Source organism: Aspergillus aculeatus, assembly GCF_001890905.1.
Source record: "Aspergillus aculeatus ATCC 16872 unplaced genomic scaffold ASPACscaffold_8, whole genome shotgun sequence".
NCBI lineage: Eukaryota > Fungi > Ascomycota > Eurotiomycetes > Eurotiales > Aspergillaceae > Aspergillus > Aspergillus aculeatus.
In genome coordinates this window covers 75,152-96,462 of record NW_017962983.1, presented here as the reverse complement: position 1 = coordinate 96,462, position 21,311 = coordinate 75,152, and the positions used below count along the sequence as shown (strand labels likewise).

Below are 21,311 nucleotides of genomic sequence, written 5' to 3'. Positions count from 1 at the left end.
AAATCACTTGGCCATCGATAGTATCCGACAGAGTATCTCAAGACCAGCCAACAACTACAGACCAAAAAGACCAACCCGCTGCACCTCCTGCTCAGCACCATCCGCCACCATGGCCTCGGCCACCTCTACACCGGCAGCATGGCCTTCTGCGTCTCAAACGCCTCCAAGTCCGGCGTGCGATTCTTCGCCTTCGACACCGCGCGCAAGTATATGCCCGTCGACGCGCAGGGCAAGGTGACCTCTCTCGGCAATCTCGGCGCCGGCATGATCGCCGGCGTCGCCGAGAGTGTCGCCGTCGTCACGCCGGGCGAGACCCTCAAGACCAAGATCATTGACGACCGCGCGGGGGCACGGCAATATCGTTCGGCCATCCATGCCATCCGCACAATCGCTGCGACCGAGGGCGTCGCGGGGCTCTATCGCGGTGTCGTCCCCGTCACGATGAAGCAGTCGGCGAACGCGATGGTACGGTTCACCAGCTACAACTTCCTGTTTGGCCAGTTCCGCGCCTGGCAGCTGCCCTCGTCGCTGAGCACGGCGGGGGCCGGAGCGTTGGCCGGCGTGGTCACGGTGTACATGACGATGCCGTTCGATGCGATCAAGACGCGTTTGCAGGCGATTGGGGGCTTGGAACGCTACAAAGGGACGCTGGACTGTGTGCAGTCGGTCATCCGTCAGGAGGGCATCACCTCGCTGTGGCGGGGGACGACGCCTCGTCTGGCTCGGTTGAGTGTAGGTTCTTTCCCCGGGTACCATTTGTGTGTCGAGTGTGGTAGTAACGCAGACAGATATCCGGTGCGGTGAGTTTCACCATCTATGAAAAGGTCATCGAGCAAACGGTTAAGTGGAAGAGCGTGGAGGTCCAGTCAGCAAGGAACCAAGTAATCTGAAACTGAGCTGGGCTTGAATAAAGAGGGCCGTGAATGTGACAATTGGCATTGTATAGAATAGAAACTATTTTGACTATGGACGTCATGATGCTGAGGACTCAGGGCAATACACACTCATCTTGTCAGCTCGAAAGAGATGTCGGGAAACTTACAACTCCTACTAGAAGTGGAGCTCCAACACCAGTAATTTACCAGGAAGAGGTGGTAGTATCATGCGGAGCACTCCGGGCTCTGTACCAGAATTATAGTACATATCTCTTCAACCTAACCCTGCCTCGCGCAGTCGTTTTGACTCTGAATAATAGCATTAAACATAAACAATCTGATTATTAGTATACTATGACTGGAATACAAGTACTCGGATGATGTCTGGTCCTTGCTTTCTACTTTTTAATGAACCTAAAAAGGGTGTCATGAGCGACGTGAGAGGATGATTCCTTCACCCCTGCACTGCGGGGTGGGAGACAGTAGAACGGTAGAACAGTACATGTTTATCATTACAATGTGCATTATGGTACGAGACTCGGTGACTCCGAGTTCAACAAACCTTAGATTGAATCCTACGAGGCAGTGCCCTGCGCTGAATCTCTTTCTATAAAGGCTTCTTGCTTATTTACTATGACCTAACAATGTATCCAGCCAGCGTGAGGTTATCATGGGAATTAAAGTCAACGTCTAAGTTCACTGCGATTGAGGACTCAACTCAGAAGTATCAACGAATGCGATTTTGATTTGTATGATTGATGCAGATGTCAACAATAACCATAACGGATTATACCATGGGCCCATTCAGTCCACACGGACAGGAGCCTGGGGAGATATGATATGTGCCAATCCCGCTGCTCGCTTACCGCACCCTCGAATTGGAAAGGCTGTGCTGAGTTCAAGCTTTGCGTCCGACATCGATTGGCTGAAAATCCCCACAGTGGAATTATTTCACGAGTATGTGTTGGCGAATCAGCAGGTTCCGTTTATTTCTGACCAATCCTCACCAGCCGTTCCCAGAATCCCTCCCCCGGAATGCTCCAGGACACGAAACGCCCGCTCGGAGAGCTCCTATTTCCTATTTCCCCAGTTTTCACACACAACTGGATGTGGGGATTCAGTGAGCGTTCAGGCGTATGGTGAGATTGCCAAGACTGGAGGTCTGGGGTAGCCATCCCTGCCCTCTCTTATAGCCCGGCAGGACAGAAATGATCTTCTCTATCAGAGCAACGACCTCTCTAAACTTGGATTCATTCTCTCCATCCTCATCGTCCATTATCTTCTGTATTCTATCGTCTTTGTCATCTGTGTTTCCATGGGAGCCACCGGTGGAGGCATCTCCAAGGATGCCCTAAAACAAGTCCCCAAACCAGCCCGAGCGGCATTCATCTGGCTGGTTGCCATTTGGGCCTCCTACTGTGGTAGCCTTCACGGCTTCAACTCTTCTAACATCTCCGGCGTGATGGGGATGAGTGCCTTCAAGCATGAGTACGGCTGGGACTCGCTTTCTTCGGGGACTGTCACCAACTACAAGGGCTGGGTCACCTCCTCAATGCTGCTGGTAAGTCGCTTTGACTGGCTTTCGTGTCCTTTCTATCTTCCTAGAGAGCACATAGAGCGCCCACGGGCATCTTCCTGATCAACTAACCGATTCACAGGGCCAAACCGCAGGCATCCTCCTCTCCGGCCCGATCATGGAACGTCGTGGCCGCAGACCGGTGATTTTGTTGGCTGCGATTACATACACCATCGGTGCGCTGCTCATGGCGGTCAACTTTGGTTCTCTGGTCGAACTCATGGTAGGCCGCACCATCTCTGGCCTGGGGTCAGGAATTGCCTACTCAGCAGGCCCTGTGTACATCTCCGAAGTGGCGCCCACTGAGCTCCGTGGCATGATGTCCACCTTCTACAACGCAGGGATTATGTCCGGCGTTGCCGGGGCGTATTGGATCAACTACGCCGTCACGATGGTCATCCCCGCGGGATCCGAATGGCAATGGCGGATCCCAATGATCCTGCAGCTCATCCCATCAACCTTCCTGTTGGCGGGCTACCCCTTTTGTCCCGAAAGCCCCCGGTTCCTCATGATGCGCGGCCAGGTCGCCGCCGCACGCCGCAACCTCATCCGCCTGCGTGGCGGACTCGACGAGCGCAACCCCTATTTCGCCCGCGAGTACACCGAGCTACGCAACAAAGTCGACCACAGCGAGGACGCTCCCACCACCGGCCAGTCACCCTGGAAGTCCATTCAACAGTCCTGCCGGCAGTTCGCCTCCGACCCGACCTTCCGCAAGGTCCTGGTGCTGGTCCTCTTCGTTCAGACCTTCTTCATCATGTCTGGCGGCAATAGCATCACCTACTACGCTCCGACTATCCTGGACTCGATTGGCTTCAACTCCTCGAAAGTCCTCCTCTTCACCGCAGTGTATGGCACCATCAAGTTCCTGTCTGTATTTCTATACGCCTTCTTCCTCACCGAGCGCTTCGGCCGCCGGCCCCTCCTCCTCGCCGGCTCTACCATCAACCTCGTCTGCCTGATCTACATCGCCGCCTACCTGGGCAAAGCCGACCTCTCGGCCACAAACAGCAGCCCCAGCGCAGCAGCCATCATTGCCGTCGTCGCCCTGTGTGTCTTCGCCGTCGGCTACGGCTTTGGCTGGGCGCCCGCGTTCTCCCTCACTGCCTCGGAGATCTGCCCGACCAGCATGCGCGGTACCGTCATTACTCTGGCATTTACCTACCAGAACCTATTGAACTTTGGTATCACTCGCGGTTTCCCGAATATGACCATCGCCATGCACCCGTGGGGTCCGTTCGCGCTGTTCGCTGTCTGCACCTTTTGCGGTACCCTCTGGGTCTTCTTCGCCTTCCCGGAGTGCAAGGGTCGCAGTATGGAGAGTACAGGAGCGTTGATGGCGCTGCCCTGGTACAAGGTTGGGTTTGAGCCGGTCCCGCTGCAGCAGGAGTTATCAGGCCGGGAAGGGGAGGCGGGGGGAAAGGATTTGGAGAAGGATGCTTATTCCGAGCATGAGGAGACGGTGGTGGAGAGGGTGGATGGGAGATCGATCGGGAGGTAGGTAGAGTGACAAAGGGGTGTAGGTGGGGGGATTGGGTTTGTTTAGGTGGCAGTGGAAGATGTTGGGGGTGCGTGGAAGGAGGGGTGTGTTTGTATTTGGAGTGTTGATCGATGTGGAACTTGAGTGAGACCGTATAGTTATGGGGTCATCTTAGGGCTTGCGCGACAAGTATTGAAAGCCTATCAGCCAACTTGATATCGGTCCCTCCCTTGCCTGAGGCTCTCGCTGTGTTCAAGTCGGGACATACTCCCTAGATCACTGTTACTATATTTTCCATTTTCTTCTCCTTGGTATTTACATCAATGTTTGAACACAATCATGGATTGTGTGCGGTATCTATCACAGACCTTGTCATGTATCATGAAGTCGATAATGAGAACCTATCGTAGAACCCTCCCCACAGCCATTGTTGGGGTTTTGGAAATAGTTTCAGTCTTAATCATCCCATTTCCAGCAGTCCATTTCAGGACAAAAAGACGCGGTCACCCGGGCTTCAAACGAACCTACCAGAAAGAGCCATCCAGGCAGTATCAACGAGCATATCGCATTGATGGTATCGCGAGATGATTGCATGGATTGTGTCCCAGTGGAAGTATCGCGGCATCCAGATGCAACCAGTCAAGCTCTGGTTGGTCGGACTTGTCTAGCTTATCATTTCGTATTATTCACCATCACCACTTCTGTCCTCGTTCCATCGCGCAATGCACAAAACCTGTGGATGCAACTCGGACCAGGGTCAAACTTCACCGGACCGAAACCGATCTTGATGACGTAGCCAGTCACCTCAGGATTCATGTCCGAAACCCGAGTCCGCAATCAATCGAGCGAAGTGTCTGTTGGGCTATCAATGATGATATCATATTACACAGTATATGTGTATGTGTATGTGCATGTGCAGATAGCGATCGGATGGAGTAGCCGGACAGCCGACGAGCCGAGGCCAATCATCGTTCGCCTCTCGGGTTCTCATTTTTCTTGCCATCTTGGGACTAGCGCCCGATAAGAGCAAATGCGGGGAAGATAAGGATCGCCGGCTGGATCTGGCAGGTTATCGCAGTCACTGCACTGCACTGACTGCAAGTTGGTTCTTTATTGCACTCCAGATGTCATTTCTTTCTGTAAACCCAGTCAGTGCGAGACAATCAACATCATGCCTCTGCGAAACAGACCCTATATCCCCAAGATCAAAGGTACGTTTCGTCATCAGCATGCAGCGCCACTGCCGAGGCTGATGATCAGACAGGATGCTACGAGTGTTCCCAGCGCCGCATCCACTGCGATAGAAAAGAGCCTGCCTGTGGGAAATGTACTGCCAAGGGCATCAGCTGTAGCGGGCTGGGAATGCGATTCAGGTTCCGTGATGCAAGCAAAAGAAGAGGTCCCCGAAAACACATCCTACCACCGTACGTCTGCGGTCAAGTCAGCGCACACCGATGGATGCTGATGAGACAGAAGGTCGAGTTGTAGCAAAGGCAAAATCGGGTCGGACTGTCTCTTCGATACACCAGAGGAGATCCTCAATATCCTGTTCCCCAACGAGTGCACAAACACCCCATCGTCTCCTGACGAGCTCCCTGCCCTGTCCTTGCCATTGCCCCAGACCTCGGACAGCGATCGATCACCAGAACCCGCCGTCTCCCCCTTCGGCTCGATCTCCATAGTCAAGCCTCCGTTAGCCGAGCTTGAAGCATGGAAGTCATACCTCCTCACATACTGTAAGCACCCGTCGAACCTAACCTTGGTCATCCGACCACTGACGGTCAAAGTCTCCGAACAGATCGCCCCGCAGATGGTGGTCATCGACGACCAGCACAACGGCTGGCGCGGCACCATCCTCCCCATCGCCCACACCGACGAGCTGGTCCTCAACTCCGTCCTGGCTGTCGCCTCCCTCCACCTCCTGGGCACGGTCGGCAGCAGTCCCGGCTGTGCCGACCCCCGCAGGCTCTACACGCAAGTCATCCGGGGGCTGCAGCGCCGCAGCGATCTGGGCGCCTGCGACATGGCGACCAGGAAATCCGTCATCCTGACCATCCTCATCCTCCTGCTGGCCGTGATGGTCACGGGCGGCTCGGACTTTCCGATCCTGTTTCGGATGCTGCAATCGGCGATCGATGCGGTAGGGGGCGATGGGGGGCTTGACGGGGGCGAGGTGTCTGCTTTTCTCCTGCGGGAGATACGCAAGTGAGTCGTAGCCCAGGCACACATCCCCCCCCGTCGTTGGGTGCAAGATACTTATACGAGTCTAAAATAGAATGCGCGTCAATGCAAGCCCGCTGATCAGCCTCGACTCCGGCATCGGCGCGATCCTGTCGCACGGGGCGCAGAGCTTCGACTGCCTCCGCTACTACCGCACCTTGCACCCGCGCCACGCGCTGGCCCTGGACCACATCGCCGAGCTCCGGCAGCAGGCGTACGATATCTACCTCCAGCGGGCACTGGCCCGGACGGCGAGTCCGCCGCGCGCACTCTCGCACCTGGTCGACCAGTTCAAGCAGCTGCTGGTGCTGTATCCCGAAGTGGCGCAGATGGACCACGTGCTGGTGTGGTCGGCGTTCATCATCGGGTTGGAGTGTCGGCATCCGGAGGACCAGCGCTTCTTCCGGGGATTTCTGGAGCGGCAGTTCCGGCGCAATGGGTTTGCGAACATCATTCGAGCGATGGAGCTGCTGCAGCAGGTGTGGGAGGCGGGTGCGGAGAGGAATTGGGCGGCGGAACTGCCTCAATTGCAGGTTTTTGTTACGTAGGAATTTAGGGGGAATTGTACTTGTATAGTAATTAAGTAGTGAACAGAGCTCAGTCCACCATAAAACTACACATCACACCATTCACCGTTAGAGTCGGCGAACTGGAGTAGGGCTCTCTCCAAACACCCCCGAACAGGCAACTGTATCCGAGGCTTGCCGAAGTCGGGGATCGGGACGGAAAGCTGACCGGCGCCAGCCGAGGGTATCTCATTCTCTTGACTCGACTAGGAAGGTCAACTGTAGATGATGAATTGTACTGTATACTTGGACCCTCGTCTACCCCACAGTCCCATCCCTCATATAAGTCAGCTTGCCCCTTCCCTTTACAACCATCAAAGCATTCTGACCCTACAACAAAACCCACCACCACCACCACCACCACCATCACCACCACCAAAATGTCATCAACCTTCGCCTCCACCCTCCAAGACCCGACCCTCTTCGTCGACAAATCCTACATCAACGGCGCCTGGGTTCCCAGCCAATCCGGCCAAACCTTCTCCATCACCAACCCAGCCGACGAGACCACCCTAGGCAGCTGTCCCGAATCCACCGTCGAAGACATCCAGACCGCCATCGCCGCCGCGGCCACCGCCTTCCCCGCCTGGCGCAGCCAATCCGGCCGCCAACGCGGCCGCATCCTGCGCAAGCTGTACGACTTACTAGTCGCGAACCAGCGGGATATCGGGCGGATCATCACGGCGGAGAACGGCAAGGTCCGGGGCGACGCGGAGGGCGAGGTGCTCTTCGCGGCCAGCTTCTTCGAGTGGTTCGGCGAGGAGGCCGCGCGCATCTACGGCGACGTGATCCCCCACAGCAACCCGGCCAGCCGCGTGCAGGTGCTCAAGGAGCCCGTCGGCGTGTGCGGGCTCATCGTGCCCTGGAACTTCCCGCTGGCCATGGGGGCGCGCAAGATCGCGGCCGCGCTGGCGGCTGGGTGTACCGTTGTGCTCAAGTCGGATGGGCTCACGCCGTTTGCGTCGAATGCGCTGGCCGTGTTGGCGGAGCGGGCGGGTGTGCCGAAGGGGGTGTTGAATGTCGTCACGGCGCTGGAGAATACTCCCCAGCTCGGGTTGGCGCTGTGCGAGAGCGAGGTGGTTAAGAAGATCTCGTTCACGGGGTCGACGCGCGTCGGGAAGCTGCTCATGCGGCAGAGCAGCGACACGCTCAAGAAGTTGAGTCTGGAGCTGGGCGGCAATGCCCCGTTCATCGTGTTTGATGATGCCGATGTCGAGGTCGCGGTCACGGCCGCCATCGCTAGTAAGTTCAAGGTCACGGGCCAGACGTGCGTCTGTGCGAATCGCATCTACGTGCAGGAGGGGATCTACGACCGTTTCTCTCAGCGGTTGGTGGAGGAGGTGCGCAAGTTCCGGGTGGGGAATGGGTTGGAGGATGCGCAGGCGACGCATGGCCCCTTGACTAACGGCTGGGGCAAGACGGCCGAGCATATCCAGGATGCGGTGGGGAAGAAGGCCACCGTGCTGCTCGGGGGCAATGCGCTCCCGGCGTTGGGACGCAATTTCCATGAGTTGACCATCCTGGGCGATGTGGATGACTCCATGCGCGTCACGGCAGAGGAGACCTTTGGCCCGCTGGCGGCGCTGATCAGGTTCAAGACGGAGGAGGAGGTGCTTCAGAGAGCCAACAAGGCCGAGGTCGGGCTGGCGTCGTATGTCATGACCACCGACTTGGCCAGATCTTACCGCGTGTCGGAGGGGTTGCAGACGGGGATGGTGGCGCTCAATACGGGGGTGATCTCCGATGCGCCGGCGCCGTATGTTCTCCGCTTGTTCGTGACTGTGTTGACGCTAATAGTTCTGCAGGTTTGGGGGTGTGAAGCACTCGGGCATGGGCCGCGAGGGAAGCAAGTACGGCTTGGACGACTATCTCACTATCAAGATGATTGTCACGGGGGGGATCAATACCTCTCACCTGTAGAGTTTCTGGCTTTTGGATATACGTTTAACGCATGTAATGATTTTACCAGTTATATAGACTCGACTCGAATTGAATCAGTAGTTGAACAATTAGTCTTGTCTAATCCCAGAAAAAAAGAGTCTCATTGGCAGTCCGATCCTCTTATTCACAGCCAACATCCAACCCATACTGTTTACTAAACCAAAAACCCATCCAATATTTGAATCCCACCCTACTGACACACCCTCTCCCAAATCCCCTTCACGTCCTCATGCGGGCTGATATTATCCGCAATGCCCAACGAGGTGCTCGGCTTCGTATACCCCAGCAGCTGCAACATCTTCGGGCTCATCCCCAGCACCTTGCTGCGCGAGATCGCCAGGAACTGATTCTCCTCGGTGCGGTACGTGCCCCGGACGAAGAAGAAGCTGTGCATGGTCCGCACCGAGTCAGGCACGGAATTATGACCGCCGCCGTGGTACGCGGATCCGAGGAAGATCAAAGCGGAGCCGGGGGACATTTCTACGTCCATCACCATGGCGGCTTCGGTCAGCTAGTCTTGGGTCTAGTGTTCCCTCTCATTTGAAGAGCTTAGATGAGCTGATCCAGGGAAAGGGCAGACCTACCAGCAAAACACACCTCGTCGGGCATGGCCGGCCGGCCATCCCCCCACTTATGACTGCCCGGCACGAACATGGTCGCCCCCTTCGCCCGCGTCACCTCGCACCCGGCCACGAGACACCCGAACTGGCTGGCATTCTGGAGCGACCACTCCCCTCCGGGCGGCACCTGGTGCTTCACCCCGTGCACGTTGTCGTCGCGGTGGAGTAGCTGGCGCGGTGCCCCGTAGCCGATGTTCATCGAGGCGCTCATGCTCAGTAGGGGGTCGATGCGGTTGGGCTCGATGTATCCCTCGCGAGTGACGGTGAACTCGTCGACGAGGATATGCTCGCGCAGGGCGTCGAGGACGGGATGCTCGCAGATGCGCGCTGCGGTGGCGGATTTGCCTACTAGGCCTGGGATGAGCGTGGTTTGGGGCGGGATGGTGTAGAAGGCGTCGCCCTGCGCGGTGGGGTCCAGGTGACGCCGCGGGGTGCTCCAGGGCGCGGTCTCGGCAGCGATGGCTTCCAGTTCGGAGGGGGCGACGAGGTCGCGGAGGATGAGGCCGCCGTCGCGCTCGAGGACGGCGAGGATGGATTCGATCGGGCTGGTGGCTGGGAGGGTGGTTATGCTAGTGGTGGGGGTGTAGGAGGGGTCGATGGGGGGTGGGACTGGGAGGGGGGGACGAGTCATGGTGGATTTGTAATGTGGGTGTACGTTATGTATGTTTTTGGGCTCTGGATCTAGATAGAATTATGGGGTAGATGCTGGTGGTGCGGACTGGTGGATAGGCTCGTGGAGTGGCTTTTAAATGCGCTTGTGATGTCAGATGACACCTGCATGCGATTGTCTCTTATCAGGCTGATGGGATGACTTGCCCTACGCATGAAAGGGTGTTGTAACACAGTTGTAGAAGGAAAGGAGCTTTCCTTATTGTATGGGGAAATGTTATCTGAGAGGGGGGCTCTCATTCGAATTACCCCTTTTGGCCTAGTCAGTCAGTCTATCAGCGTCATATCGCCCTCATGGTTGTAATACCTCGGAATCTCATTCTTGCCCCCAGTGGTCTGCAAGGGTGCCTCACACATATACTTCTTCCTCGGTCGCAGCGGTTCACTTCAAGTAGTCCTTAGACAGACTCTTCGTGGCCATTTCATAACCGGCAATGCATTCGACGGAACAAGTCGAGTGCAACTCCGACCGCTTTTCAAGTCTGATAAGGCATGCCACTGTATTGCGTAGTGAAGAACACAGACACTAGTCACTGATACTTGACTGGTGTTGTAGCGAACCCAAGCCATGTGGACAAGCTGTATCACTAGTAGCACTGCTTCTGCCATCTTTCATCAAGCGGGTGTCTACGTCAGCCTCTAGTCTTATATCTATGGAGGAGGCAAGTTCGGAGTACCACCAACCGGCATCTAGCCCTAACCTTCCCCATCCCCCACCCTGTCCACCCCCACCAAGGGTGCTCACAAAGTCATCGCCCCCCCATCCACCACCAAATCCACTCCGGTGATATACCTCCCACCCCGCGGACTACACAGCAAGACAAACGCCCCGGTCACCTCCTCCACATCCCCCATCCGACCCATCGGACACCGCTGCGCCCAGATCTCCCGCAACGGCTGCAGTCCGTCCCCCGCATTCAGCACGGTATCCATATACCCGGGACTGACACTATTGACCCGAATCCCGTGGACGGCCCACTCCGCCGCCAGATTGCGCGTCATGTGCACCACCCCGGCCTTGCTGACGTTGTACGCCACCTGCGGCTGCGGGAAGTTGGTCGCGTGGGCGGAGATGGAGGCCGTGAAGACGATGCTACCCCCCGTGCCTTGGGCGATCATGTGGGTTGCAGCGGCTTGGGCGCAGAGGAAGGAGCCCGTCAGGTTGACGTCGAGGACTTTGGTGAATTCGCTGGGCGGGGCGGTGGTGGACGGCGTGCAGGAGACGATGCCGGCGAAGCAGAGGAGGTGATCTACTCCGCCCATGCTGGTTACGGCCGTGGTAATGGTGGTGGTTATGCTTTCGGGGGAGGTCACGTTCACGGGGTAGGTGTGGATTCGTGCGTTGGGGAAGGAGGTGGTGAGTTCGGTCAGGGCGGCAGTCGAGGTCGTGATCGTCGCGGGCAGGTCGAGGAGGGAGAGCGCGGTTAGGCCGTGTTCGAGTAGGGCCCGCGCCACCGTCATTCCCAGGGAGCCGGCACCGCCGGTGATGATGGCTCTGCCGGGGACGGCGAAGCGCGATGCGGCGCGGAGGGATGGCGTGGAGGCGCTCGGGTCGGGGGGAAGAGGAGCGGTTAGAGGGTTGGAAGCAGTGGAGAAGGTCATCGTGGGGATTTGGCGGAAGGCTAGTGCCTCGCGGTCGCTGAGGGGCTTGGTATTGGGTGTGTTGGACATGTCTGTGGATGGATGTGGTTTGTGTAGCGGTGTGGTGTGGTGTGTTGTGTTGTTGTGTTGTTGTGTTGTTGTGTTACTTGTTTGGTGAGCTGAGGTTGAAGCGGGGAAGCTTGGTTGATGCCGAGTGCGGGGAAACCCATCGGATGACACACCACAGGCATATTACATTCTATTGCAAATCCATCTACTCGTTATATGATGCACTGCAATCATTTGCAATCTAGGGTAGTGTGCTATGGAATCCTTATCATGAAGATCCTCATCCAGAGGATAACGACAACCTAAGACTGAACCTTCTGCTGCGAAACTTGCCCCTCGATCAGACACCGATGTCCCTTGGGCGCCATCAGGAAGAAGGTCTCCATCACCATATCTGCCTCGCTCATCCCATAGCGACTCGACACGCGCGCCTGCGGAAATCGACGGAAGAACATCGCCGTGGCTAGTCGTAGCTCGATTCGTGCCAGATGTATTCCCAGACAGACTGATTCATGAATTAGCACTCATTTTTTGCCCAGATAACAGGTACAATCTTAAACCTACCACGCGACCCTCCACCAAATGGCAGCGAAGCATCCTTCATCGCTTGCGTGGGCGACACCCATCGATCCGGCTCGAACTCCTCCGGGTCCGCGAAGATCTTCTCGTCGCGATGCAGAGAATACGACTGCGTTCCCACCGTGACCCCGGCAGGAAGACTATAACCCGCGAGATGGGCCCCGCCAGCAGGCACGGCACGACGCAGCGCCGACGGAACCGCGCTGTAGAGTCGGAGCGACTCCAGAATGACCCGATTCAAGTACGACAGGCCGCGCAAATCCCGATCGGTGAAGTCCGCCGGCAGCTGCGCGACCTCGGCGACCAGAGTATCTCGAATCCGCGGATTCTGGCACACGGCGTGAATCAGGTAGGTCAGCGTGACGGCGGTGGTGTCACTACCGGCCACGATGAAGGTGCGCGCTTCCGCGGTGATCTCGGCCTTTGAGAGGCCGTTCTCGCCGGCGTCATACAGTTTGGTGAACAGGGTGGGCTTGGGGTCCTTTGGGTTCTGTTTCAGTAGGCCATAATAGCGGCCGATGGAGGCCACAGCGTAGGATTCCAGACGGTTTACGGCTTTCACCGTCTCACGGAAGATGGGCAGCGGCAGAGTCGCTGCCAGCTTAAACATGGTCGGAAACGTGGTGCGGATGATCCCTGTCAATGCGATTCGTTCCAGGTCATTGCTGTATTGGCTTTTCTGCTGTGTGTATGAGCCTGTTGCTCCTGTCCGCTGGGGGATGGGTACCCACGCACCTTGCCTGAGTCCAGCATGCGGAAGGACTCGCCGAAGGACATCTCCCCGATGATGTCCGTGGCCATGAACAGCATCCACTTGTACACATCCCCGGCTCCCGTGACCGCCATCTCTTGGTCCAGTCCATCGATTGCTTGGCCGACTCTGGCGCGGATGAGTGGCTCGAACTGGGTCATCAGGGCCGAGTCGGAGATGGGGGAAGACAGCAGCCGTCGGTGGGCGGCATGGAACTTGGGGTCGACGGTGGAAAAGGTGCTTTGTCTCTCCCGCGGGGTGAGGTCGACGTACCATTGCGACTTGAGAAATGCACTGCCGGTTTTGTGGATCTGCTTGACGGCGCTGGTATCGCAGATGTCGACTTCCGTGGGTGTGACGCGGACGACGGGGCCTAGCGAGTGGGTGAGTTAGTTGGGGTTATGGTACTTCGTCTGGCAGGGTCCAACGGGCTGTACGGTACCATATTTGCGGTGTAGGCTATGGACATACTGGGCCACCTCGCCCCGCACGCAGTAGTAGGCGAAGACCGCACTGGTCCATCGCGAAGAGGGCGGGCCCGGGATATGGGCGAGAGGGCTGGTTAGTCCTCGATAGAAGAAGTGCTGTAGATAGCCCTGATATTAGTGTTGCGGTTGGGCGTTTTCGAAGTATGGACACCCACGACAAGCAAGCAGCCCAGTACAACACCGATGATGAACAACATTTTTGTTTTCTTTCAAATCGAGTAGTAGATTCTTGCTGAGGACGGATTGCAACGGTCTGTTGATTGTAGCAGGGACCGATTGGTATGTTCTTTATATAGTAGGCAGAGGCGGGGTTTGCAGGTGCCGAAAGCCGGAAACCCCGGGGTGTTGGTTCAGGATCATCATGGATCGTGCATCCCAGCGCCGGATATGGTGCCGAGACTCTGCCATGTCTCCGAATCACGACAAGGATGATGTGGTGCTTGCGCGGTCGGTCACGATGGACGTAGAGCTTACATGCAGGCGGGCGGCAAGACTAGCAGGCAGTAGGATTGCTGCTTATACGTGCGAGTTGATTCTTGGTGGGCTGGCCAAAGCTTGTCCGAATAAGCGTACTTAGGTATCTATGAACACATCATCATTTACGGTACATCATATTGCATGACCTAAGTTGACCTATCGGCTGTAGTGGATCAGACCGTACAGCATTGGTTCAATATGTATGCATAAATCCAGCCACTTGGCGCCACGTCCAGCCACTTACAGCGTCGGCCAGGACGGATCAATCGGCTCGAGCTCCCCCGCTCCGTGGAAATCCTGCAGGATGTCAGCCTGCTCACTCAACATCACTCGGTCCGCCTGCGACGATCCAATCCTCGCCAACTCCCGCCAGCGGACAAAATCCTCCAAGTTGCGCTTGTCGCCATGCGCCGCCTCATTCTGTGTCCAGTGGCCTCTGGAGAAGCCCAGCAGAGTACTCAGGCGTCGGCTCGGGATATCGAACACCAAGGAGCAAATCGTCCCCGTTTCCTCCAACCAGTTGACCTGCCATAGCTCGCCGGGACGGATGCACTGATACGTTGCCGCCTGGAAGTTCTTGCGGCCTGCCATCGGGCCGCCGTAGATGGCGTAGACCACCCGGTCTTCGTTAAAGAACCAGATCTCGTAGCGCCATTTCTCCGGGTTGCCGTTGCCGTCGTGGGCTGCGTAGTCGTAGATGATGTGCCGGTCGCGGAGGTCGGCGTCGAATGTTGAGCCTTCAAGTTGCGGGTGAACGGGCATGTCGGATGATGCGGCAATGAGGGAGGGATTCAATGGGGGTACAACTAAGCTGGGGAGGGTCGAGATTTCGGTGAGCAGTAGCTTGGTTCTCTGCGAGGCTTTGCATTGGTCTTTATAGCGCCCTTCATCCTCAATGGAGACGTTTACTCGTCGGAGTCGGACTGGTGACACCAATCCATTGCGATATAGCAGTCCCGGCTCGCTGGTACAGGCTGACAGGCTCTCGGTGTTCCTCGGCCTTGTAACTCAACCCAGGGAATTGGCTCATGCCAACCGCCATCTTCCCGGTTGCTCCATTCGGCGCTTTCGAGCTTATTTTGGTGGAAGGACGGATCTCAACACGGTTGTCGAATGATTATGAAGTTGTGGCTGGAATCCCTTCTGTTGGTTGACGTCTGGGGACAAATCATTTGTGAATGATGAAAACGTCGGGGAGGTGATTGGATCCATCGCCATTGCTTCTGTTGAAACTCGAGAAGGGGTGCTGGTATGACAGGCGGATAGATATATATCTGACCCCAATCACGGCCCCGGACCAGGGTACCTCTAGACACGGTCGCCATCAATCATAAAGCACATTAGAGAGGCCTGATGAGCTCTTTAGAGACACCTAATATAGCTTTTATGTGATAACAGCTTGTTAATAGTGTCTTGCAGGTGTATTGTGCTGATGCTAGACAGGACCCAGGTGCGAAGGAGACGTACGGGATGCGCGGGTCATATGACCAAAGCACAAGCCCTTCTATCACCAAGGCAAGATGGCCGAGCGGTCTAAGGCGCTAGGGTCAGGCAGCCTGATCACACATGTTCGCTCCAACGAGCAACATTCCTAGTCACGCAAGTGGCGTGGGTTCGAATCCCACTCTTGTCATATCTTTTTGCACCGTTGGTTTTTCCACCCCAACGATGCCTGGCTCTGCCTTACTACGGTGGGGCCATGCTACTTTCCAGCTTTTCTGTCCGTCTGTATCTACATGCACAAGCTACATCCTACATGCCATTCCAAAATGCGAATAGGTCAAGTTCAAAGGCAGGCCGTGATGACCGCACTCTCGTAGTTTATCTGCTTATCTCCCTGGTGGACTTTCACTCATCCCGACCGGCCGAAATCCAGGGAAATTGAATGCCCCACTGTCCTGTCCACGACTCCACTGTTGACCCATGCTTCGAATGCATTCTTCGCCCTCGGTCCTCATTGCCCAGTACCAATGCACGGTCCTTCCATGCTTACAACGAGCGCGACGGCACCGGTGATCTCAATTACAGGGCTCTGTATCATTGACCCTGACGGGAGCATGCTCATCTGCATCTGTATGAAATCGACCAGTCCATCATCTGGACACTTGAACGGGACTGCCAAACCATTTCCTCAGTGAAGGATTCTGCAGGCAAGGACACCGCAATGACTGAACTCAAGTCTAAGTCTGTTGATCTTTCTGTCTCGTCTGTTTTATCCGTGGAAGGTTAGGCAAAGAGAGTAAAAAGAAGTGCAAGCAGCAACACCCTCTGGTCGCGGTAGATCAGTCGCACTCAAGGGCGATAGAAGTTCACATACTGAGCACGAAGTATACAATTGTTGACCGATTGGAGGGCTCTATTTACGAAGCTACAGTTCTGGAACGAAACAAGGCATAGACTCTCAAGCCACAATCGCAGAGAAAGTGGATGTACTGGGCTACTGTGCGATCAAGAAGGTCAACCGGCATTGTCATTTCACGAGAGGCTCCTTCTTCGTCGCACGGCGGTCCATCAGCTTGGCGACCAGCTCCAGAAGAAACGCCCCAGGCTTATCGTTCTCAGTAGAAGTAAGCCATTTGGGATCAGTTGTGCGGTTTGCGGTAATATCCACTAGGAGTCGACGAATTGGGGCCGAGGAAGAAGTGTGGGAGTAGGCGTATTTGATCGCTTCGCGGCCGGGAGCGGGACTTTTGCCATCCTGGGAGCTGGACTGTCTCTGCTCAATAATCGCATCGACCACGGTATTCTGAAACTTGGTGTCGAGTAGCTTGACTCCTAGGACGTATGCCTTGATCAAATGGAGGTATTCCTGCTGGGCTTGGTCGCAGATCACGGGCAGCGTGCGATGGTAGAGCCAGTGCACATACACGCCCACCATCGCAGGCTCATCGCCAGGGAGATCGATGATGCGCGTGGTGCGCTCCCGCAGGAGTTTGTCGGTGTAGGGCGAAGATGCACGAGCTATCTTCTCATGCACGGTGTAGCGACTCGTTCTGGGGCCCACCATGATAGTCAGGCAAGCCCCTGCATATCTTGCGTTGTGATTAGTGTCTAGTAAATAAGAAAAGGGGGTCAATGCTTACTTATTGCCCTCATCATGGGAGATGCGGATCTGCTTAGCAGGGCTCGAGCTGCTGTCACTTCCGGCTTTCATGTTTGAAGGACCTTCCGTGTAGGTGTTTTGAATCCAGTCGTGAGGTAAGCGAAGTGTGGTTGGTGTAGCGTAGATGATGTGGGAGAATTAGAGAACTAGTACTTCGGTGATTGAGGTATGAGATGGACGATTTATCAAGTGAGAAATTGAGAGATGATGAAGGAATCACGGATCCGTGACCTTGAATTGAACCCTTGAATATAGTCCTATATACTAGTCGACATACAACGCGCCAGCCTATGAGGGCTCAGTGAAGGATGCCTGACGGTGTTTGCTATGTTTGTGAGTATTTGACGCCTTACCGCCGAGGCATCAAGGGACTCAACCTCTCAACCAATCATCCGAAGCAATCACCTCATAATGGGCGGGCGTGGCGCGGAAATCGGCGGCAGGCCACCAGTCATCATCATCAGTGCTGGCCCTGCTGGGGAAATGCAACCTTGGCCGTGGGCTTGGCTGGGCTGGGCTGAAATGGTGGAAGTGCGCTGGTGGTCGCCCCTGACCGTCAATTCGGTTCGACTCCCCCCCGATCGCATGTGCTCCTCTCTGCTCTTTTATCATGAGTCTTCTCTGCCTGTGACCGTCAAGTTTCCCTCACCCCGAGGCTACTGGTGCACACCATGAGATTCGCCCCCATTTTGCTACTCATCTTCCTCCGGGTCTGGCCCGTGGCTGCCACCATTCTGCAGAATGGCCAGCCGCGCGAGGACCCTTACCCCGGCCAACAGTCCCCCATCAAACTCGATGATTCCTGGCGCAACTACGACGCGGGGGTTCCGGAGATTGCCTACAAAGGCCGTTGGGATAGCCAGCACATTTCTTGTGAGTACACCTCAATTGGGAAACACCTCAATCGATCTAGTTTGTGGCTTGGCTAATTAAAGACCAGGGTGGTCGTGGGTTTTTTCTGTTCTTCGTGAAAAAGACGGCATGCGCCGGACTCAACTGAGTACTGACTCTGTGCGCATAGAGCCCCTGGAATCAAGGTTGAGTTTTCCGGCAACAAGGTAAGGGTTCCTCCCCGCGACCGACCGTGCCGATCGTGGAAGAAGACAGAAAAAGGGCTGACGCATTGCGACTCCACATTCCAGTTAGCTCTAAGTTTCGGCCCCAGTACCTCCAACGGCGCCCTCGTCGCTTATCGGTATACTCCCCCTTGTTCACCCTTCCTTCTATGCCCTCGATCATTCCTCGATACCAACTACGATACCACAGGATTGGGTCTCTGGACTGGCGATTTTCGAACGTGACGGCCGATGCGACCTACCAGTTCATCGGGCCCGATGACTTCACTGATGGCATCGACACCAAGAGCAATGTGTTTGAGATGCGAGGTGCGCGAACCGGATAAGATTGTGCTGTGCAGAACATGAAGGCTGACCAAGTGCCAGTGACGAATTGGGGCATAGGATAAGTTTCTCGCTGCGCCTACGCCGTTCCGCTGCTGATCCCCTGCACAGTCCAGATGGCGGGCGTTTCCGTTGCGAAGGACGCCTACATCACGAAACCCACTCCCTACAAGAGAAAGGTGGAAATTATTGGAGGCTCGTGAGTGCACATGGTGGATGCCTGCGTGTTTTCGTACTGACCGAACAGGCTGGCCGGGGGTCAATATGCCACCTACGAGACCTTGTCGTCCTGGTCCTTCCTCTACGGCGTTGGACTCGGAGATGCTGAGTTCACCATCACTGTCAGTTGAACCCTCTCTTTAGAGGCCCCTCGAACCGCACACTCTTACTCATCCTAATCTAGGCCTACCCCGGTGTCTGCCTGGCTGACATGCAATGCTACGGCGGTGGCGTCCACGGAATGGTATTTCCCCAATCCTCGAACCTTACCCCATACCCAGAATTAACCATTGCAGACCTGGTGGTGGAACCGCGCTTCCGACCCCGGAGCCCGCGCCCACCAATTCTACGGCGACAACCCTCCCGCCTTCGACAACTCGGCCGAGCAACCCGCCGACCTGGTCTTCATCCAGATGGGCGGAAACGACTGGCGCCACCCGAACGAGGTGCCCGGCGACAAATTCTACCAAGCGTACGTCGACATGGTGGAGGAGATCCACCGCGTGTGGCCCAAAGCCGAAATCGTTCTGATGGTAAGCCAACCTCCCGCCTATCGACTCATGTTGGTCGACTCCCCGCTGACGGTCGGCTAGTCGCAATGGGGCCCCTTCCAGAAAGTCGGCACGGAGTACAAGTCGACGATCCAGTACAAGGACGAGATCATCCGGGTGTACGAGTACTTCAAGGACCTGCGGTGGACCTTCGTGCACTACCTCAACACGGACGGCATCCTGCAGCACAACGACATCAACCCCAAGAACCACCCGACGGACGTCGGCCACATCAAGGTGGCCAGCCATCTGCTGCAGTGGACGCGGCTGGTTCTGCGCTGGGAGCTCAAGCCGACCGGCGAGGTGCAGCACGGGACGCTGTACTGGAATGACCAGGAGGGGTACTGATTTCTCTGGGAGGGGATTGTACAGTTTGGGTCGACCCGACCTTGACCTTGTATAGTATAAATTATTCAGGCTGAGATGCCCTGCACATTTAGATTAGAGCATGGGGGTGCTGTGCATATACAGAGCGTGCCTGAGCATCAGTGACATTGTTCTGTGTGACATACTTGATTATTGCCGCATGCTACGCGGGAGGCTATTGAGTAGCTTCCCAGGTCGCAATACTTTGTTTCTGCGCTTTTCCCTCCTTCTTTTCTTTGCTTCCCTATATCGATCGATATAGACTCAAGGGCTTGTCGTACGCAGCTGGAGAAGTGGCATCCCACCACTTGGATCCATTCCCCAACATTCCACGCGAAAGTTGGTGACCCCCAAGCTCACGTGATAGAAGGAGGGTCAATCTTCCGGAGTCTCAATCTTCCTGGAGGTGCAAATGCTGAGTCATGGCCCGATGCCACTGGCCAAACAGTGCCCCACTTCATGCCCGCCCGCGGCGCCTTTCCAAGCTAACCCGATTAGGACACTACTCTCCCAGTGGTCGAATCTGGAGTATCCCGTAAAACACCGTCACTGCCAGGTGGAATGTCGTAGGTACTACCGTAGACACTGCCTTGGAATTCCAATCGCCCAGCATCGGACATAAGAAGGCCATTAGAACAAACAAATCTACCTCCGTAAACTCCGCTCCATCATAGCAGAACCATGATGCACTGGCGAATCATGGGTATAAAGAGCATGTCAACTCCCAGCGATAGCTTTGAGTCAATCGAACTGAACAGCCATCAACCACAGCCTTCTTTCCCTCCACATATACACTCTTCGTGAGCAAAGCAAGGAACAGAAGAAGTGACAATGTCCACCGACGAAATTGTCTCGACCCAACGCCGCAATCTCCCCCTCCTCGCCACCCACGAGGCCATCTCAGGGAGAACCTACATCGTGACCGGAGCGAACACCGGCCTCGGCTTCGAAGCAGCCAAGCATCTAATCGCGCTCGGAGCCGGCAAGGTGATCCTGGCAGTCCGCAGTCTCGAGGCTGGCGAGAGGGCGAAAGACGCGATCGAGAACGGTACCGCTCGTCCCGGCGTGGTGGAGGTGTGGCACCTCGACCTCAGCAGTTTCGACTCGGTGAAGGCGTTTGCGCAGCGGGCCATTACAGAGTTGGAGCGCATCGACGCGGTAATTGAGAATGCGGCGGTGGCGATGATAGGCCCTGTCCGTGCGGAGGGACATCTCTTGTCTGTGACGGTCAATGTGCTGGGGACGTTCTTGTTGGCTGTGTTGTTGGCAGGCAAGATGCGGGAGAGTGCGGAGAGGACTGGTGGTGGGCTGGTCAGGGTAGTGATGGTGACGAGTCGAATCGGGTTCACAGCGCAGGAGGAGTGGCAGCGGATCTGGGAGGATCCGCTGGTGGGGATAGAACAAGATGAGGGGTTGCAGGCTAAGAGGTGAGTGTCTTCTTCTGTTCAGTCACTGTTTGTGATTTGATGAAGAGAAGGACCAAGCTAATGCAAGCGATAGTTATCCCCTGTCGAAGTTAATGGAGATCCTGGCCCTGAAGCAGCTCGCGACTATGCTGCCCGTCGAGCGCACGGGGGTGGTCTTCAACCTTGTTTGTCCCGGGCTTTGCACGACTGAACTGATCCGTAATGTTCCGTCGGACCATAAGGCACAGATTACTGATATGCATCGGCATTACGGGCGGACGGCGGAAGATGGGAGTCGGACGCTGTTGCATGGTGCAGTGGCGGGAAGGGAGTCTCATGGGTGTCTTCTCCATTCGTGCGAGATGGGCGAGTAA

The 21,311-nt window shown here is 56.0% G+C and overlaps 11 protein-coding genes and 1 non-coding gene across 12 annotated transcripts; 7 read left to right on the top strand and 5 right to left on the bottom strand.

The window, feature by feature from the left end:
* Positions 1-21: 21 nt before the first annotated feature.
* ASPACDRAFT_29242 (uncharacterized protein) lies at positions 22-890 on the top strand (the record flags this gene model as incomplete). The annotated part of the gene is made up of 2 exons (XM_020199626.1): positions 22-732; positions 789-890. Coding segments are annotated over 2 exons (813 nt in total), but the record flags the coding sequence as incomplete, so codon positions are not given.
* Positions 891-2,190: 1,300 nt separating this feature from the next.
* Positions 2,191-4,147, top strand: ASPACDRAFT_1888291 (sugar porter family MFS transporter; the record flags this gene model as incomplete). Its single annotated transcript, XM_020198476.1, has 2 exons — positions 2,191-2,436; positions 2,534-4,147. 2 exons carry the CDS (start codon positions 2,191-2,193, stop codon positions 3,950-3,952), a joined length of 1,665 nt encoding a protein of 554 aa, XP_020055931.1. The 3' UTR covers positions 3,953-4,147.
* A 779-nt stretch (positions 4,148-4,926) lies between these two features.
* ASPACDRAFT_1856184 (Zn(II)2Cys6 transcription factor) lies at positions 4,927-6,783 on the top strand. Its single transcript, XM_020197471.1, has 4 exons — positions 4,927-5,142; positions 5,196-5,355; positions 5,408-6,136; positions 6,207-6,783. Exons 1-4 carry the CDS (start codon positions 5,103-5,105, stop codon positions 6,697-6,699), a joined length of 1,422 nt encoding a protein of 473 aa, XP_020055930.1. The 5' UTR covers positions 4,927-5,102; the 3' UTR covers positions 6,700-6,783.
* A 314-nt stretch (positions 6,784-7,097) lies between these two features.
* On the top strand, positions 7,098-8,637 carry ASPACDRAFT_28927 (NAD-dependent succinate-semialdehyde dehydrogenase; the record flags this gene model as incomplete). Its single annotated transcript, XM_020199598.1, has 2 exons — positions 7,098-8,477; positions 8,515-8,637. 2 exons carry the CDS (start codon positions 7,098-7,100, stop codon positions 8,635-8,637), a joined length of 1,503 nt encoding a protein of 500 aa, XP_020055929.1.
* A 211-nt stretch (positions 8,638-8,848) lies between these two features.
* On the bottom strand, positions 8,849-9,909 carry ASPACDRAFT_52289 (phytanoyl-CoA dioxygenase family protein; the record flags this gene model as incomplete). The annotated part of the gene is made up of 2 exons (XM_020202594.1): positions 8,849-9,138; positions 9,243-9,909. 2 exons carry the CDS (start codon positions 9,907-9,909, stop codon positions 8,849-8,851), a joined length of 957 nt encoding a protein of 318 aa, XP_020055928.1.
* Positions 9,910-10,688: 779 nt separating this feature from the next.
* On the bottom strand, positions 10,689-11,618 carry ASPACDRAFT_29149 (uncharacterized protein; the record flags this gene model as incomplete). The annotated part of the gene is made up of 1 exon (XM_020199616.1): positions 10,689-11,618. The coding sequence occupies one exon, from the start codon at positions 11,616-11,618 to the stop codon at positions 10,689-10,691; it is 930 nt and encodes a 309-aa protein (XP_020055927.1).
* Positions 11,613-13,811, bottom strand: ASPACDRAFT_78568 (cytochrome P450). The gene is made up of 5 exons (XM_020205210.1): positions 13,571-13,811; positions 13,370-13,511; positions 12,912-13,300; positions 12,162-12,855; positions 11,613-12,102 (listed from the first exon to the last, which is right to left on the bottom strand). The coding sequence occupies exons 1-5, from the start codon at positions 13,610-13,612 to the stop codon at positions 11,900-11,902; spliced, it is 1,470 nt and encodes a 489-aa protein (XP_020055926.1). The 5' UTR covers positions 13,613-13,811; the 3' UTR covers positions 11,613-11,899.
* A 239-nt stretch (positions 13,812-14,050) lies between these two features.
* Positions 14,051-14,794, bottom strand: ASPACDRAFT_119159 (uncharacterized protein). Its single transcript, XM_020196224.1, has one exon. It carries the CDS (start codon positions 14,652-14,654, stop codon positions 14,133-14,135), a length of 522 nt encoding a protein of 173 aa, XP_020055925.1. The 5' UTR covers positions 14,655-14,794; the 3' UTR covers positions 14,051-14,132.
* Positions 14,795-15,406: 612 nt separating this feature from the next.
* Positions 15,407-15,525, top strand: ASPACDRAFT_t171. Its single transcript has one exon. It is a non-coding gene; the product is annotated as a tRNA-Leu (tRNA).
* An 802-nt stretch (positions 15,526-16,327) lies between these two features.
* Positions 16,328-17,245, bottom strand: ASPACDRAFT_119158 (uncharacterized protein). Its single transcript, XM_020196223.1, has 2 exons — positions 16,976-17,245; positions 16,328-16,924 (listed from the first exon to the last, which is right to left on the bottom strand). Exons 1-2 carry the CDS (start codon positions 17,044-17,046, stop codon positions 16,363-16,365), a joined length of 633 nt encoding a protein of 210 aa, XP_020055924.1. The 5' UTR covers positions 17,047-17,245; the 3' UTR covers positions 16,328-16,362.
* A 394-nt stretch (positions 17,246-17,639) lies between these two features.
* ASPACDRAFT_78566 (SGNH/GDSL hydrolase family protein) lies at positions 17,640-19,747 on the top strand. Its single transcript, XM_020205209.1, has 11 exons — positions 17,640-17,868; positions 17,936-17,942; positions 18,017-18,053; positions 18,138-18,190; positions 18,262-18,380; positions 18,438-18,456; positions 18,505-18,594; positions 18,643-18,736; positions 18,799-18,858; positions 18,911-19,147; positions 19,208-19,747. The coding sequence occupies exons 1-11, from the start codon at positions 17,667-17,669 to the stop codon at positions 19,511-19,513; spliced, it is 1,224 nt and encodes a 407-aa protein (XP_020055923.1). The 5' UTR covers positions 17,640-17,666; the 3' UTR covers positions 19,514-19,747.
* A 615-nt stretch (positions 19,748-20,362) lies between these two features.
* Positions 20,363-21,311, top strand: ASPACDRAFT_29026 (putative short-chain dehydrogenase/reductase family protein; the record flags this gene model as incomplete). Its single annotated transcript, XM_020199604.1, has 2 exons — positions 20,363-20,958; positions 21,032-21,311. The coding sequence occupies 2 exons, from the start codon at positions 20,363-20,365 to the stop codon at positions 21,309-21,311; spliced, it is 876 nt and encodes a 291-aa protein (XP_020055922.1).

What these genes read in the sequence shown, in the direction of transcription:
- ASPACDRAFT_78568 (XM_020205210.1), bottom strand. Translation starts at nt 13,612, where the DNA reads ATGTTGTTCATCATCGGTGTTGTACTGGGCTGCTTGCTTGTC. An exon ending in GCATGCTGGACTCAGGCAAG is followed by an intron (nt 12,856 to 12,911) that starts GTGCGTGGGTAC and finishes TACACACAGCAG; the next exon opens with AAAAGCCAATACAGCAATGA. An exon ending in ATTTGGTGGAGGGTCGCGTG is followed by an intron (nt 12,103 to 12,161) that starts GTAGGTTTAAGA and finishes TTCATGAATCAG; the next exon opens with TCTGTCTGGGAATACATCTG.
- ASPACDRAFT_78566 (XM_020205209.1), top strand. Translation starts at nt 17,667, where the DNA reads ATGAGATTCGCCCCCATTTTGCTACTCATCTTCCTCCGGGTCTGGCCC. An exon ending in GCGGTGGCGTCCACGGAATG is followed by an intron (nt 18,859 to 18,910) that starts GTATTTCCCCAA and finishes TAACCATTGCAG; the next exon opens with ACCTGGTGGTGGAACCGCGC. An exon ending in AAGCCGAAATCGTTCTGATG is followed by an intron (nt 19,148 to 19,207) that starts GTAAGCCAACCT and finishes ACGGTCGGCTAG; the next exon opens with TCGCAATGGGGCCCCTTCCA.
- ASPACDRAFT_1856184 (XM_020197471.1), top strand. Translation starts at nt 5,103, where the DNA reads ATGCCTCTGCGAAACAGACCCTATATCCCCAAGATCAAAG. An exon ending in CGAAAACACATCCTACCACC is followed by an intron (nt 5,356 to 5,407) that starts GTACGTCTGCGG and finishes ATGAGACAGAAG; the next exon opens with GTCGAGTTGTAGCAAAGGCA. An exon ending in CTCCTGCGGGAGATACGCAA is followed by an intron (nt 6,137 to 6,206) that starts GTGAGTCGTAGC and finishes AGTCTAAAATAG; the next exon opens with AATGCGCGTCAATGCAAGCC.
- ASPACDRAFT_119159 (XM_020196224.1), bottom strand. Translation starts at nt 14,654, where the DNA reads ATGCCCGTTCACCCGCAACTTGAAGGCTCAACATTCGACGCCGACCTC.
- ASPACDRAFT_119158 (XM_020196223.1), bottom strand. Translation starts at nt 17,046, where the DNA reads ATGAAAGCCGGAAGTGACAGCAGCTCGAGCCCTGCTAAGCAGATCCGC. An exon ending in TCCCATGATGAGGGCAATAA is followed by an intron (nt 16,925 to 16,975) that starts GTAAGCATTGAC and finishes TCACAACGCAAG; the next exon opens with ATATGCAGGGGCTTGCCTGA.